The sequence below is a fragment of the Pocillopora damicornis genome, chromosome 1 (assembly GCF_964200805.1).
Source record: "Pocillopora damicornis chromosome 1, jaPocDami1.2, whole genome shotgun sequence".
NCBI classification, from domain to species: Eukaryota; Metazoa; Cnidaria; class Anthozoa; order Scleractinia; family Pocilloporidae; genus Pocillopora; species Pocillopora damicornis.
The window spans coordinates 12734341-12751836 of NC_142670.1; the positions used below are offsets into that span (position 1 = coordinate 12734341).

At 37.1% G+C, this 17496-nt stretch overlaps 2 protein-coding genes across 2 annotated transcripts in view; both read left to right on the plus strand.

Annotated features, from left to right (window-relative positions):
- Positions 1–17496, plus strand: part of LOC149052052 (adhesion G protein-coupled receptor L4-like) — a 204298-nt gene that overhangs the window by 154677 nt on the left and 32125 nt on the right. The window lies entirely within an intron of this gene.
- LOC149052064 (latrophilin-like protein LAT-2) lies at positions 881–5804 on the plus strand. Its single transcript, XM_089179891.1, has 15 exons — positions 881–1013; positions 1526–1633; positions 1768–1855; positions 2098–2188; positions 2255–2304; positions 2582–2699; positions 2794–2897; positions 3353–3455; positions 3564–3714; positions 3830–3911; positions 4067–4133; positions 4837–4925; positions 5088–5208; positions 5476–5517; positions 5631–5804. The coding sequence occupies exons 1-15, from the start codon at positions 881–883 to the stop codon at positions 5793–5795; spliced, it is 1512 nt and encodes a 503-aa protein (XP_089036017.1). The 3' UTR covers positions 5796–5804.

Genomic DNA, 17496 nt, shown 5'->3' on the forward strand with positions numbered 1-17496 from the left:
AGCAGAAATTTTTTCAATTTTTTTTCAATGACTGTTACGAAAATATTTACTGCTCCAAGTATTTCCAGTATTGCCGTATAAACAAATAAATAGCCTAAGCCACCAAGAGGTAATTTATTTGTTGAAGACGATTACCAAACGTTCAAAAACACGCCAAAAAGCTTCCAGGGAGAGAAGGAAAGGCATATTGCTTGATAAAAGGAAAAGTTAATACCCCAGATCCTTCCTGTGAATCTGTATTTGTTCAAATAATTCCCACACAAAACTTACTATTCAGACTGTTGATTCCAGGCCTAATATCACCCCTGTAGTACAGTTGACTCACAGTGAGCGACAGGTTTGCTTCCGCTCAAAAACCCCTTCCAAACACTTTGTCAATAAAATCCCACACAAGTACGCATTGCGGACCTATTTTTATGCATGTCGCTTTTCAGGATCTTCTCCGTTTACAAATATGACAGACATTCATTTTTATTCCAGGCAAATGAGTATGTTTCAAGATTTGGCGGAATAAATATTACCGAAACGACTTCCATACAAGTATGTAATTTTCATAACTTAAAGGCATTTTAACCTTGATATATGTTTTTAAACGATAAAAAGTAAATATCTGACCTTTAAGTAGAAACCACCATTAAGCCATATGAGAGAAAATGATGAGGCTTAAAATATAATCCAGGCTCCTAAAAGAGTTCTTTAGCCAATGAATACCCTGGACACCATTTGGGGCCTCCTGCTAGACTTTTTCCGCATTCTTAATATGAATTGTATGTATAAGACTGGCTACTTAATGACCTGGAAATATTTTATGAAAATGTAGGAAGCTGTAACTGTGTTTGAAGATTTTGCCATAAAAATCAAGAACATCACAAAAGACGGTATGGAAGACGTCAAAACACTACAAAAATCCATCTTTAAAGTGGCACAGGCCGTGGAGAAATTTGCTCTTAATTATGGAAAGCGACACCTGAGTGGAATGAGATCTTCAGAAAGGATCGTTCGCTCAAAAATGGGTGAGAATCGGAATCCTTCAAATTGTGAAACCGTTCTTCTCACCCTGTTTATTGAAACTTTTCTTAAATAATAGATTGGTGATGAGTAACACTTTGCTAACTGAAATTGTCAAATCCTACCAATATTTTCTACTAACTTCATACAATACACTGAGCTCAAAATTGGCCTGTCGTTTGCGATGCATATAAATGCAAGATTTTTAACCCTACTCGTAAAAGTTCCCTGATGAACTCTATAGTTCTCCAACGAAACGGTTCGAGGAACGAATTGAGTTTTCACAATTTAGTCCCTCCAGTACTACTCGGTTATTCATCAGTTTTACATTGAAAAAACCTTGTAAAATGGTTGAAATCGTCGAATAGTTTTTGAAGGGCAAATAAGATACAAACAATACCCGTCCATCCAATAAGATTATGGAATATTTGTGTACACCGCAAAACGCATGTTCGCGTAGATATGCTATTGTAAATTTCACCATAAGTGCTTTCCTTTCTCCTTTTTTTCCCGACAGTTTTGGCCATTCAAAAAGCCTATCACCAGAATGCAAGTGGCTTCCACTTTGAAAAACAACAATGGCAAGCGAGAATCGATATTGCTTCTTCAAATTTTGAAGAAAATGGTTTGTATTAACTATTTCATTATTACCTTGATTTCTCCAATCGAAATTTCTGTATTGAAAAAGAAAATCAGTTTTATGGCTTTTCTTGTTATTACTTGATGACTTTTTTTGTTGATTCTTCGGGGGGCTTTAAGGATCATTGGTAGTTGCCTTTTTGTACAAGGATCTGCATAACCTACTTCTGACAGATCAAGCCATCAGGAGTGAAACGGACAACCAAAGGTGACGTTATTTTCATATTATTCCATGTCGTTTACCCCCCAAAACACATAACACGGAAACATATAAGATCTTATTTCAACTAACCTGAACTTAGAAACTTTCCAAAAGCCCTAACTAAGGTTCGAGTACTCCCTGCTTGTCTCTGACGATTCCACCTTCATAAGAAATTCGCTTTAATCTACCAAAAGTATGTAATGTTGCTTCCTTGGTTCTGATCATTTTCAAATACAATTTCTTCATAGGTATATCAACTCCAGGATTATGGCCGTAACTGTGGACCCCAAGCCAAAGAAATTGCGAGAAAATGTCATCCTAAAGTTCAAAAACCTAAAGGTAACATGAAAATTAGCTGCTGTGCGTTGTTTTGATTTATTCTGACAGGATAGAATCCATTTTCAGGTCTTGACAGTAGAGAAGCGCTGTATGTTTTGGAGTGGCCTCAGCGAAAGGTAAAAATACCACTATATATTATTGTATAGTATCTATTCATTCCTAAATCAAACTAAGTTCGGAGGAGAATGAATGAACTTTCTCAGATGTTTTTGTGCAGATTAACACTTTCCTGGAAGCCAACATGTTGTCGTTTTTAGAGAGAGGAAGTCTGATTGAAATGTTCTCGCAACTAGGACTACAATGGAAGAAAAATTATAAAACATCACGTCTTCCCCAAACATTGAATAATTATGTGCCCTTTTGTTAACTTTACTTTTTTTCCATGTCTGACAGCTTTTCAGAGGAAGGATGCCATGTAGTTACATCAAAAAGCAACTCAGAAGAAACAGTTTGCAGCTGCAATCATTTGACGCATTTTGCCGTTTTAATAGACTTCGACAGTAGCACAAAGGTAATAAAGTTATTTTTTTCCTTATTCAATTATTTTATGGGCTCAATGAACTAACTCAATTTTGTCCTTTACTTTTTCTTTTTTTTCCACACAGCTCACTGAGGAGGACGAAACAATTCTGGAAGTTATCACCCACGTGGGACTGAGCCTTTCCATCGTCGGGATACTTTTCACATTCATACTTTATTCTTGCTTCACGTAAGTAATGTACCTGAATAATAATGAGGTAGATTCTTAACTCCCCTCAACAAGGTTGATGATAAAAGAGATCCCACTGCAAATCACCATGCAAACAAGATCATGCATGTCGGATAATTCACAAATTCAAGCTACAATTCATGCCCCATCAAGAACGCTTGGACAACTCGTGGTTTCACAGTCTATGAATTGTTTAGGTTTAGACATTTTTCAGTAATATTTTCCTTTTTGTCCTTTCTGAATACAAGTATATTTAATAATAATATTATTGAATATTTACTGGCTTTTTCTCTTCTTTTGCTGTCAAGACTTAGATAATATTTTTGCCATATTGTTCTGTCTTTTAATTCAATTTTGCTGTGTTTTGCTGTTCTTGCTGTCTTCAATGTGTTGTTATTGTTGTTGTTGCTTCTGTCTCATTGATTCTTTTTTTTTTTTTACTATTATTTCATCAGAGATGTTCGTCAACCTCTCTCTCAAATTCGACTGAGTGTTTCTATGTCTCTTGGAGTTGGACAGATCATCTTCCTAGCCGGGATAAACGCCACAGAAAACAAAGTCAGTGGCTTCTCTTTGTATTCATAGAATGAATTTACTCTTTGCACCGTAGATATCTTGTCGAAAGGAGCACGTTAAGAGTTATACGAAAACTCTTTCTTTTCACAGGCTGCCTGTGTTACAATATCAGCTCTGATGCAATATTTCTTCATGGCCGCTTTCTGTTGGATGCTGGTCGAGGGAATTTATCTCTACTTCTTCGTTGTGAAAGTTTACAACATTAACACCAAGACGTATATCTATCACGTCATCTCATGGGGTAAGTTCATAATTTTACAACATCCACTGGTAACTGTAACCATGCTTTCAGATCGCCAAATCTGGTGTTGTTATCCAGCGAAGTGTTTCGATTCCCTTCCTTTCTTTATGGGTAGGTCTTCCAATGATCATGGTGGCCATTTCACTTGGCATCGCTGCTGGAAAAGAAGGGTTACAAAGCTATACCAGTGATAAATAGTAAGGAAATACTCAGCGGTTTCTTTTTGCTTTTCTCCTTTTAATTCGTTTCATTGCATTTTTCTTTTATATGTTTGTATACAGTTTAGAATCGGCATTATTTCATTAGCTGAGAATTTGTGTTTCTTTATTGTCTTTTACTTCTTTGAGTTTAGTTGCTGGCTTTCCTCGACTAACAACCTGATCTGGATATTTGTCGCCTTTGTGGCTTTCATTGAAATTGTGAGTTTATGATTAGTGTTGTTGATTGTGACTGATATACCTGCTCTAATTACCGCCAAAGATTTTTTCTCTTCTCTTAAAAATAGGAATTAAGTATTTGCCATGCGTCCCCGCACAATATTTACCACTTTCTTTTTCCTATTTACCCACAATAAACTTTGTACGTAGTGCTGTTTTCGGGGATGTTGGTCAATTTAACCTAGTGATGGCCTTCAATAACGAGGAAAACCTGTTGAGACAATGTCTTCACAGGCGTAAGATAGCCTCATATATTCTCCAACTTTTACTACATAGTATGGAAAGGAAAAACCTATCCCACTTCCTTGTTAATGTTTGTCACTGTTTCACATTGATATATCAAGGTATGATTCTAGCGCAAAAATAACTCATAAAGCAATATTGCAAAAGGGGAAATGAGTAGAAAGAGACGGAGATATTGAATTTATATAATTTAACGCGAGGCTTCACCCAGCGTAATTCATTCAGTGTGGACACTTTTGTTCGCGATTTCTTTAGCTCCTTGGTAGAAGATCAAAGCTCATAATCTAGGTCCCCCGGTTGGAAGTTCTATTCCCTGTACAAGACGCTATACCCGACCCTTGTTACCGAACTGGTAACGTCTTTTGCGAGAAGGATTCTCTCTTACTTTGGTGATTCAACTACCATATCTAAGTACCTAATTTATCTCTATCGTACTTTTTAGCTTAACATCTTGATACTCGTACGAGTCATAAAGGAGATGACCAATTTGGTGCAGCCAACAGCGGAAGACAACCATTTTCAGCAAATACGGTAAGATTCCCAACATAAAACTAAAACAAACTAGTAGAAGAGATTGCTTTTGAGGCATATTCGCCTAACTTTCCCATTCCTTAATGAGTAAGGCATCATAATATCTAACGATGATAATTAATTGTCAAAGGAAACTAAAGGAATTTTTTTTTCAACTTCTAGACTTGGCATCAAAGCATGCGTGGTGATAATGCCCCTGCTGGGTGTCACGTGGCTATTTGGTCTACTTTCGCCTGTACATAAAGCTTTCGCCTACATCTTCACCATACTTAACTCTACTCAGGTCAGTGTTCGATGGTAACTCTCTAAAGTCATCCAATCTCTATTATTATTTTACTTTCTAACCAAGTGACACACCATTACAATGGTTAGTTATATTTATTAGAATTCTGAGGAAAAAAAAGCTGTCAACTATGCAGGAGAAGACAGATGCTTCTCCATTAATGAGATATGCAATTTTCTCTCCTTCTTGGAAATCCTGATAAATATTTGAACAATTTATTTGTATATTGTGAAAGGTAATGGTCTTGAAATCATGTTTATGCTGCAGGGTTTCCTGATTTTCGCTTTACACGGTTTGCGAAACACTCAGGTAAGAAAAAACATTAGACCGATTCTACACCAACTGCATCTCATCAAGTGTTGGTGTTTCAATAAATATCCGAGTGCTAAGAACCATATTCCTTGTTGCTCGTCTATCTGCAGATCAGAGAGCGATTTGAAAGAAAGATGAACATCGTTTTTCCATCTTCCATAAAGAACAACTCCATAAGGAAGAGGTCACACGTCAATCCAAGTGAGGTTGGGAATGTATGGGCAGTTGAATTGCAGTCTTCAGCTGAATTTAAATGGAAGTCGCACTTAACTTAAATAACTGGATCCCGCCAGCCGTAAATAACAGTCAATTACTTAGAATAATTACTTAGTTAGCAGCTCTTAGTCGGTTGTGATCGGTCTGAGTCATGATCTGCAGCCAAAAAAAACTTATTCTCTTCATTATTGTTTAAGCACTCAATTAGTTGTGATCGTAACCTATCTTCTTCATGAATATAGGTTTATTTTCTAGGCGATCGTATATTTGAAGGCAATATTCATCGAAATAAACCAATCTATAGATTTAAATTTCTAATGGCTTAGTATCTTTATGACTGTCCTTCGAATAAGACCGCAGAAATCGAGAATGCCTATTCATGCCCACATTCATACTAAGGAACTTCTGGAGAATTTTACCAGGTTACGTAGTTATGATGTAACACCACCAATATAGTTGCGTTATAAGCTTGCGGAATTTTGTGGAAAAATTTGTACATAAGTACTCAGCGCAGCAATAGAACTTGTTGTTGTCGGGAGGGTTCGACTTTTCCGAAAACTGTACCGAGAGAGAGCTACTGTGGAAGATCGTTAATTTCGAGGAACTTTGGAGACAACCATGAGATTGTGTCAGTGGTGAGCTAAAAAATAATTTGTGGTGGGCTTCAATCAGTTTATTTAAGGATAATTATTACTTATTTCAGTTTATATTACCAGTATAGTTGTGTTGTAAGCATCCGGAATTTTCGAGAATACTTTTTAAATTAGAACACAGTCGTGCAACAGTAGTATTTGTTGACGGGAGGGACGGACTTTTCAGAAAGCTATACCGAGAGAGAGCAACCGTGGAAGATTGTTAATCTCGAGTTACTTTGAAGACAACTTCGAGATTGTGTCAGTGGTGAACAAAGAAGTAGTTTGCGGTGGGCTTCAATCAGTTTTTTTAAGGATAATTATTCTACTTCTTTAAGAATCGCTCCTTGGCAAGAAGATTACAACTTGTTTAATAAATTAATCAAGTCTGTTGATAAATGATGCTGTTTTTGTCTGTTAAATTGTACCGTAACAAATAATACTAATGGTCTAGCTATCGCTGACATTCAAAGTTGTTCCTTAATGAATAAATAGATCAATACGTAAATGTTTGAATAAGTAAAGAACTTATTTAGAAAGAACAGAAAAAAAAACCCTTATGACTGGATCTTTTTTTGGATCAGTTACACTTACCCATTTTTTTTCGCATTCCTAAAATAAGGAGTATCGTTTTAAATCGAAAATACATCGATTAATTTGGAATTAAATTGGGGCAACGTTAGCGGAAATGGCATAAACCAAGAGATTATAAACTATTCGGCACATCATTAAAACAACGATTAAAGAACTTTCACTCAGAGTATGCAATTTAAAGGGAAAAGCTTAGCGATAAAAATGCAGAATATTTCGATGGGCCTTGTTTTCAAATATCACTACAGTGAAAGTTAGCATTGCAGAGGAATTTCAATAAGCGAGAGAAGGAGTCGATTATGAAGATGTGCCTAACAGTTTATAATAGTCTAGTTTACGTCATACCCATTTATAAATAAACATGGATGACGAAGCATGCGATTAAGACGGAAGAAGTTAAAATAAGAATTATTCTGAAATATACAAGCACTTTTCTCTCTACACTGCTCAAATGCGATAGGTCAAAACGCTTCAAGCTTCGATTGACCTAATATATCCCAGCTAAGACGAGCGAATATTCCAGAATAAATAATCAATTATTCCATGAGCGTGGAGAGACACCGGGAGAGTAGAATGTCTCGCCCACAGAGTACATCACTACGACCCAAGAACGTCTCGCACTAAGCGCTTTTGACACGCCGCTCGTTCTAAATTGTTGGAATTCAAACATTTGGACACAAAAGTGATAGTCTGCATGACGCTTTTCTAGGGGAGAATTGTTTTTTAGGCTGAACACTAAACTTTGGCCGTTAGCCACCGTTGTTTTAAAGGCATACGAAGTAATTAGCATGTCATAGGCGAGATGAATAAATAACAATAATTTCCATTTATGCATAACGAACAGATGGCATACTAGCTTAAGCTGCTCGTTGATAAAACAGAATTTTGTTTAGGACAACTTTCATTTAACAGAGCTCATAAATAAATTACCGTTCTTACCATCAAATATTTTTTAGTTGCTTCTTCTACAACACTTAAACTACAAAAAGTATTTTAATACCGTGAAGTTTCCCAATTTTATTAGAAAAACAATGCTCTACATCAGGTGCAAGTTCCTTTTTGTCCATTGGTCCGTCTATGACAGAAAAAAAATGGAGACTAACGCCATGAACATGTGTTCAGAGATCATGATTTGCATTAAAATCTAACTCGCACGAAAGGCTTTTTACGAGGATGCCGCAAATCCGCAACTCTGAAGCGGTGTGAATCAAATATAAGTGAATCTGGAAAAATGTTAAAAAACCCGGTAATATGTTGTATGCTGGGTGAGTACGACCCTAGTTATTCCTGTTTGTTCTGCAGTAGCTATGAAACCAATCGAAATTGACTCTCCATTTGTAAAATATTTATTCCGATGTTTAAACTTACGGAACTCTAATAATGAAACATGCCAGACTCTTAACATGTCCTCTCTAGTTGCTGTCTAATTATTAAAGCTAATTATCATCATTATCGTTATTATTAGTTTCTCAATATTTTCTCTTTCCATACAATGCAAATTAAATGAAAAATAATCACCCGTAATGACACATTCGTATAAGTTGCACGCTAGGTTAGTACCACTTTAATTATATCTTGACTTTCCATTTGTGACACATTTACATCCATTTTGGAACGTCCTGTGTTCACCAATTTACCAAACCAAACAGAGAAGAAATGTCAGGTGGCGGATATTTGGCCCTGTTAATTAAACCAAAACAAAACAGATTTAAAGAAGTCCGCATTAAACTTTCAGTTCTTAATCAGAAGTGAATCTCTTATAAACTGGATTACTGAAGCCTTTTAGATTCCATATAGTGCAACGTAGGTTTCCTTAGAGCGTTCGGATGAGGCGTTATTCAGATATCGCAGTACCCAAATTTTTAGAGCTTTCAAATTGTTGTTCTGTTATTAACACTCAGAGTAGATGACTGCTGACTGCTTGCCAAAGTGGACGTCATGGTTAATTAAAACATATTTTTCTTCTAAATTATTCTTCTTTATGCCCGAAAGCAAACTTCACACTCAACACATTCCTCTTCTTTTAAAAAAAATATTCGGGCTCTGGAGGCTCCGCAGGTTCCGTTTCCTGCTGAGCCATAGTTTTGTAACTCCCAAGGATATATGGAAAAATCCCCACAAAATTTTGGAGACCAACCACTCAAGATTCAAATTTTGCAGAAGTTTTATTCGAGCGGTCAGATTTGATACCCGATTCATTCACTTAAAATGCGAGCTCAAACGAAAAATTGTTTTCTCTGGATAACACATGATAAGTTTACATCCTTTTCATTCATTTATACTTCGGTTGCGCTCCGAATAGTCCGTTAAAAAAAAATTTTCCTGAGGGTCTATCGTATCCTTAAAAATGTTTCCACATGTGACAAGTTTTGTTCAGCTAGTTGGTGAATTGCGAAGATGCTGCATTTTCTTAATAATTTCTCCGTCAGCTCCCTAGGAAGGTAATAAAATTCATGAATGGATGTTAAAGGGCATGTAGCAAGTAAAATGCATTAGTACTCGTCTTACTCGAAATCTAATAAACTTTTTCATTGTTTCAAATGTTACTCTTGAGATAACAATCAATTTATTTGTCCATTTTCTCTTCTACAGTCATCCTTCGTTTGTTGATGAAATTGCCAGGGACAGGTGAGGCAGCTTCATTCCGATTTAATATTCAAGTTCCTTTAAATAGACGGGAAAAAAGATAATACCTGACCAATTATCATATTAATGAGTTATAGACTTTCCTTTTAAAATTACATTGGATTGCGATTCAAAACTTGAGTTGGAAAGCAAAACAAAAAGTCAAAGAATAACGTTGCTATTACCCTGATCTCTGCTTCAGGGATGTAGAGGGTTTTGATGCCCATCGTCTGTTATTAAAATCAACAATATAAAAATACTTTCTCGTCTTTATCATTATCGCTTTCACTGTTGTTATCATCAGTATACATTTTTTCGTTTATTTATATATTCATTTATTTTCTTCTTATAGAGTGCCAACCAACCTGTTTCAAAAACTCCTCTTACATATTTTCGAAAAGCAAAATTTTCAGGTTTCCTTACAATGAAGTCTGCTCCATCTTGGGAGGTTATTTAGTCTCCATCGAGACTGAGGAAGAATGGCAATTTATCAATCATGAGATTCGGAAGCGTGGTACTTGGAATACTTCGACTACTAATGCGTGGCTCATTGGTTTGGAGAAGAAAGACGGGGTTTGGACATGGAAGAGTGGAGAACAGCTGAATATTTCGAAATGGCGAGATTCTGAGCCAAATGTGAACGACGAAAGGGCGGAAATATCCATGAACAGAGGCCTCTTTAATGGTATCCCTCGGAACGATAAAGGAGATGCCTACATTTGCGAGATGCCCGGAGGTAAGATCATATTCCAACCATAAAGTATATAATGTGCTGAAACATTAGCAGTCTTGCACGTGTGTCATGAAAATTGCTCTTGCTTCTTAAAAGTAAAAAACATTGTTCACAGAATATACTCAGCTCACCTAACTTGTAGGTGTGAGCGATGAATGAACTTTTAGACGCGCATAAGTAGTTGAACACACTGCCCATGAAATTTTTCGTCTATCCTTGTTGTTTTGAACATAACACATCGAAGTACTTTTATTTTTGTGTGTCCGAGTTTTCGTTTCTTATACAAGTCAGTGATAAATATGTTATTCACCGGCTGGAAGGTCTTGAGCACCGGTAGTTCAGATAAATTGCACAGTTTTTCCTAATACGGACCGACCTAGGTTGGTGAATAACAATTTCTTTTTTCCTTGAAATTAACGAAATCTTTCCTTAAGAGCCCTAATGAGTTAGGGCTGTAAGTGCGGCAAGACCTTCCTTGAACAAATTTTGAGCTAGTAAATGGTGGTTGAAACAGATTGAGGTAATGTAAATTAAAAAGAGGCCTCACCGAATATTTTTATTTGGGTAATGAAAACGGTAATTTAAGAGGCCTTCAAACAAACTTTGAAACAATTTTTAACAATTATCTGTCACAATTTGACCCCTATCAATTAGAGAGCGTGTAAGAAAAAACCGCTTGTCCCCTTTAAAACAAATGAACAACAACAAAGGCGTTGGTTTGGCAAATAAACTGAACTGGAAAGTAATTTTAAGTAGATTGAAATCTATGTTTTGAAGTTGTGGGAGTTTTCTCGTGGAACTGGTCTTTCATCAAAAGGGGAATTTTAAAGCAGCTTCTTCTCGTTGAATTCCTTTGTTTACTGTTGCGAAATTTATAGTACTAATGTCCAATTTGAACGGACCTGCAAAGACTTACCGAAAGCGTATTTGAAGTTAGAAGACCTCGCTCACTGTTCACCAAGGAAAAAATTATCTGAGAGAATTCAGATACATAATGAATGAAATTACCATTAATGAATTCAATTGCAAAGAAATACCTCACGTTTTAACTTTCTGAGTTACTTCTAGTAAGGTTTAGCTTAATTTCAAGCGGCTTTTAGTCCGCGCGTTAACCCATATTTGACATATTTGCTACCAATATTCCTCTCAAAACCAATTATTTCTTACAGGCAAACAAAGTGATCTAAGAGAGAGAAAGAAAGAATTAATAAATTATCAATCGGCTTGATTTGCTCCAAAACGATTCGCTTAAATATACTGTGCAGCCGGTAAAACGAAATAAATTTATAAAAAATGGTAACAAAGCAGGAGATGTAATCGGCGGCTCGCTCAAGCGATACCGTGCCCGTAGGCAGAGATAGGAAAACCCGGACCGCATTAAGTACCAATAAGATTCCAGGATTCGTTACCGTGCCCTCTGAGAAAAGAAAATTACAAATGCAGTTCTTTTGAGAAAGGTTATCGGAAAAAAGCGTGTCGGAAGTGTAAGCGATAACCTGAGAGGTATTGCTGGTAGCCTTTAGGTCAAGGTTAGACTTGACCTCAGGAATTCAGGGACATCTAGGAAATGTTACTTTAAGGAGGAGGCATCACGGGTTTAAACAACCTAATTTAATTGCAAGACTGACTTTAAATTCTAAACTGCATGAGCTAATCCTAATTAATTTATCTTTAAATTTTATGTCCCTATTGATTATCGTTACCCAGATAATCTTTTGAGATTGTCGCGTGCACTTTAAAGTTTTGCTCTTTGCCCGTGACAACTGTATACGGTTAAATGCGTATCTCCAGTTGCACATTTATGGGAGCCTACATTCACATTTAATTTTACGTTTTTTAAGTCTGATTAGATAGAGGAGGAAGAATATGGGACGGAGTCGGGGAGGTGTAAGCTCAACGAGGAACTAAGTACTATTCAAAAACTCGATTACCAAAATTACATGAATTCACAAATAACCTTACAATCATAATCTTAGCTGATGTGAAGTTAACTAATCCACAAAAGCAGGCCAGAGTGGTGGACGCCGTAGTGAAGAGAGATGTATAGTGTTGATTGACACTGATCAAACAAATACATATGATGTAAAAAAAGAAAAAAGAATTAATTGAGGAATGAGTCCCATTTTCTGTCTCATTCATTTTTTCCTTTATTGTGATTGTGATTATAATCTTTTCATGTTATCAATGCTATTATAATTATCACTTTGTTTTTCATCATTAGGATAATTGGTGTTTTTGTTTTCATCTTCATCATCATGTAGAATGCCTAAATATAACTTTTAAAAACTCTTGGTACATAATTTCGGTGGATGGAGAGTCCTGGTACTGGAGTAGACACACTTGCTCAAGTCTAGGAGGGGACCTAGTTTCCTTTGAAACCCAAGAAGAATGGAGGTTAATTAATGACGAAATTCAAAGGCGAAACACTACGAACTATGAAAATAAATGGATAATTGGTTTAAAAAAAAGGGCCAGGAATTGGACCTGGGTGAGTGGAAGACCGCTGACTATTTCCAAGTGGGGACAAGGGGAGCCAAGTGGTGAACACGACGCGGCTTTCATGTACAAGAGGTTCCGTAATGGCGAACTGGGCGTGTTTGGTACTCCTAATAATGAAAGTTGGAAAAAACAGCACGCTTATATTTGTGAGATCCCTAAGGGTGAGTTGATGTGTTGTTGTTTTTTTCCTTTTTTGTATTGTTATTTTGAGTAAACTCAAAGGCACTAGAAGCGCTTAAGGGCAATAAAAACATTATTTGCCAACGTTTGTGGTACTCACGAGAGAAGTTATAAAAACCCTCAGACAGTCAGAATCAAGGTTACACTTACCTTTGCGTAAATTAAAATATGTTTGAAACAATCTCAATGAACGTTTTCACGATATACATGTCTACCTTCAACCTTGTGAACAGGGGAAAGTTACAGATGGTTCTTTTACTATCACTTTTACGAATAACAACGGTAATGAAACTGATGGTGAATACCAGTTGCAAAGAATTCTCAGTCCAATTGCTTTTTTAGATGATAATGCATGATCATGTGAAGTGGGTTATCTTTTTGTGAAGAGCTTGTGACTCATATCGGTTGAGAACCATGCCAATTATCGTCTTCTGAAACAGGTTGTTCTTGAGTGGAAAATTCACTTTTAGCAGCCATTGGTCTCATGTGAATTTTTTTCGGTAGTGTTGGATAATGCGTTTCGAATATCTGATAAAATGCTGGGTGTTTAGAATGAAATGACACGTGAAGTGTAAACATTGAGTGAATCTAATGAGGCCAAATGGAATTTTATTGGTGGAATACAATCCAAGCAATTACCAAATGTTCATCCAGTGCAATGATTGGGTATATTTTGATTGGACTTGGAACGTTGTTTTCATAGTACGCGACGGAAGTAAGCTTTTTCAGTGGCCGTTGTATGAAAAGGAGCGGATAAAATGCTTTTAAACTTAAAAATGATACAACAAGTTAAATGCGAACCTTTCATATCCTGATAAATTTCAACCTACATCGACAAGGCTCTTGCGAAGGCTACGAACCATTTCATTTACCAAATGAGTTCAAAATTTCAGGTTAATGTAATTCTTTGCGCACGGCCCTCTGATTCCCTAACATCATTTACAAGAAAACAATACCAAAACGCTGTGATTGGGGCAAGATATCCAAATGTTATGATGTGATTGGTGCGGGATATATACCCTAATGTGGCAGTCGGATTGGTGTGAAATGCATGCAAAGAAAACGGCAATCTGATCGCTGCGAAATACATACCCTAATGCTGCAGTCTGATTGCTGCGAGCAAAATACCACTCTACGCCCAAAACAAAGTACAACAAATAACACGTTCTTAGAAAAGTAAAGCTACAAAATGAATGAATTGACAAAAGCCATTATTTTGTTAATCTTTTCCTCTCAAAGTGGTGTTAACAGTGGAGATGGTCAGGGTATTTGTGATGTATTCCAATAGTGTCCTCTGGCATAGCACACATCAATCGGTTTTCATGTCGAAGATGGAATGTTTTGCGAAACGTTCCCCTTTAAACACTGTTGTATCGAGGAAAGTGATGTAGTTCTCTGATATTTCAGCCGTGAATTTAATAGTAGGGTGGAAACAGTTGTGCGATAAGCTGGAGTAGTGTCTCCTAAAAGGCTAATGTTCTCTCAGTAAGGCCGTCACAACCTGAGATCATAGGTCTATCGACCGGTATAGGTTTCTGTATTTTCGTGAGCGTATAGAATATTGATATTCTGAGCGGATTGGGAGTTTGAGAAGCCATTTCTTAGTCATGTCATCAATGTTTTTGCCCCGATTTGGTTAATGATCTCATTAAACCTTTTCCGCGTGCTTTTTACGAATGGTGCTCTGAGAGGTTTGTAGTGAATTCTACTACTCTGCTGTCGCGTTGCAATTTTGACCTCCTCTATCTTTTTGTCTTATTTGTGATGACTGTTGTTGCACCTTTGTCTGCTTTTTTGAGGTTCAGAGCAGAGTTGTTTTTCAACTCTTGCAGAGCTGTGACCTCATTGCGTTACAAACTATGTTTTGGCTTCGTTACAGTAACCTCTTCAAGTTGTGCGTTGACACTTTCTAAGTAGCTCTCAAGGACAATAGAGGGCTGAACCGATGGCATCTAGTTTGATTTAACATAAAATGGGTGCGTTTCTTTGTTTTGTCCGTGAAAGATGTAGAGGCGCACGCGTCTCGCAAATTGTTCATAATCTCGCAAGAGTTGTTGCCTAATTTTACGTTCGTTTGTCACGGGTGTTGGGATGAGTTTAAGACATTTTGATAGCACGCTGATTGACTTTCAGAGAGTTGACAGTTTGAGAATTTTTTTCGGAATTTTTCTTTATCTCCCCATCTTTAGCTAAAAGGCTACATTTTAAATTGTGTCGACGCTCTTTACGTCTTAGGCTTTTTCCGCTTCCGGTATTGTTACAGCTAGCTTTTTAAGAGTCAGAGAACATACTGATATATTTTCCATCGCTTTTATTTGCAAGTGTATAAATAAGCTCTTTAAGGTCGAAAATTCATTCCTTCATTCGGCTATTCACTGTTTTTTTACACTGTTCGCCGAGTGCTTTCCTTTTAGCGGTTGCCTATCTACATGTATGTTCTTACGAGCTAAGAGTTCGTAGTTAGCCCTCTTTCTTTGGCTCTCAGCCTTCTATGGTCAAAGTTATTCATGGCATTAACTAAGCCCTGTTGACCTTGTTTTTTATTTCTTTTACTTCGAACAATATGTGCGCCATTCCTTTATAATACTAATTAGTCGCTATTAACCTTTACTTAAATTGCCTCGTATTCATATTAAAAACGTGTATGGTATTGTCTTCAAAGAAGAGAGGAGGCTTTTCAAACTAATTAGATAAATATTAATATTTCTTTTTTTTTCATCCTTTCGTCATCAGAAGAATCATTAACAGTATCGTCACCAACATGGACAGCATCACCAACCTACACAGCTTCACCAACGTGGACAGCATCACCGACATGGACAGCATCACCAACATACACAGCATCACCAACCTACACAGGATCACCAACATGGACAGTGTCGACAACAATGACAGTTTTACCAACACCGACTTCACTATCATCATCAACAACTGAAGGTTGCTTATTTTCCGAAAGTTAGGCTTTTTCCGATTTCACTTGACATCTTTTCAGCTTTCACGCCACCCCTTTCTGTAGCGAGGGCTTTGTCTTAAAAGTGTGGGAAAGACAGTATCCAGTAGTCTAATTCGTGTTTCTGAAAAACGCTATTGTGGCTAGCTTCATAACCGAACATAAACGGGTATACAAGAGAAACTCTTTAGTATTTTGAGTAAGGGGTATTTCTTGAGGTAATGTTACAATGATTCCATGATAGAAATCTTAGGAACTCTGTTCTGTTTACTATTATATGCCAATCTAAAGAAAAAAGTTTCGTTGGAAATTTGGAAAAGCAATCTGAATGTGTCTTCCAATGGCTACTTCAGCTTTGTCAAGGCGCACTGATGACAAAGCAGAACCATTCTGATTAACAGTAAGCTAAGGTTAAAAAGTAACAAACTTTTGCTTTTTGTTACAACGGCTTTTAGGTAAGACGCAGGACCTTGTTGCAGTCATTTCTGGCGGAGCTGAGGTGATTCGAGGACTCAAAGAAAACATCACATTGGATGGCTCACTCTCATATGACCCTGAGGCTGCACATGGTGACCAATCGGGAATGAACTTTACGTGGCATTATGGTGAGATCACTGGGAATTACTCCTATGTGCAGGGAAAGAAAAGAGACTTCTTTATTGCGGTAAACGAGTCAGCTTTTCACTATAATAGAAGAGCATCTGGCGTGCGAGTTTCCTTGAATACAGAGGCTATGTCTCTCAGTGATATCTACATAGCTAGACTGGTTGTGACCAAAGACTATCGCAATGCTAGCGCTTATCAAGTCATCCATTTCTCGAATGGAGATCCCCCTAAAATATATCAAAGGTAAGAAAGTTGGCGTGTTGTCGATGCTATCATTGTGGCTGTTGCTTGTTCTTTTTGTTGCTACTGATATCCCTATTTAGTTTCCTATTTTCTTATTGCTGCTTCTGCTTCAGTTGAAGTTCTTGCTGTTGATTTTGCCATTGCTGTTGTTGTTGTTGTTGTTTTGTGATGTCTTGTCTTGTTTTCCCGAAGTGCCGCTGTATTTTGCCTTTCTTCCTCTGTTGCAGTTATTATGACCACCATTGTTCTCAACAAGCAAGGCCGTAGTTACGCTACATTGATCTACATTCTCATTTAGTAATCGACATTCGTTCCTTATTTCAGGTGTTTCATAAATTGTCTGCCTAAAATCAGCCCCTCAGTACGACTTAGTGTCCGATCAGAATGCAAGGGATTACAGTGCTTCAAAATTTCTTCATATGAGTGGATACTCTACCAGCGATATGAGGGAAACACGTCCACTGTTTGGCAAAGAAAATATAATTTAGAACTCATTACAAGTACACCTCTAAATGCAAGCAACATTGTTATAAATGGAGGTTCCCTTGCTGCTGGAAATATGTACCGCTTGGCATTATTTATCACAACTAACGACGGTTTATGGGCGATGTCAGCCTACGACATTTCCACCGCGTTACAGCCCACAAGGGGGACATGCTCGATCACTCCGTCAAGTGGCATCTCCTTGGAATCACACTTTA

Bases quoted from the DNA above. Each gene is read 5' to 3' on its own strand.
- LOC149052064 (XM_089179891.1), top strand. From the start codon at position 881: ATGGAAGACGTCAAAACACTACAAAAATCCATCTTTAAAGTGGCACAG. The intron at 1,634-1,767 runs GTTTGTATTAAC...GGGGGCTTTAAG, and splicing joins TTCAAATTTTGAAGAAAATG to GATCATTGGTAGTTGCCTTT. The intron at 3,912-4,066 runs GTAAGGAAATAC...CTTTGAGTTTAG, and splicing joins AGCTATACCAGTGATAAATA to TTGCTGGCTTTCCTCGACTA.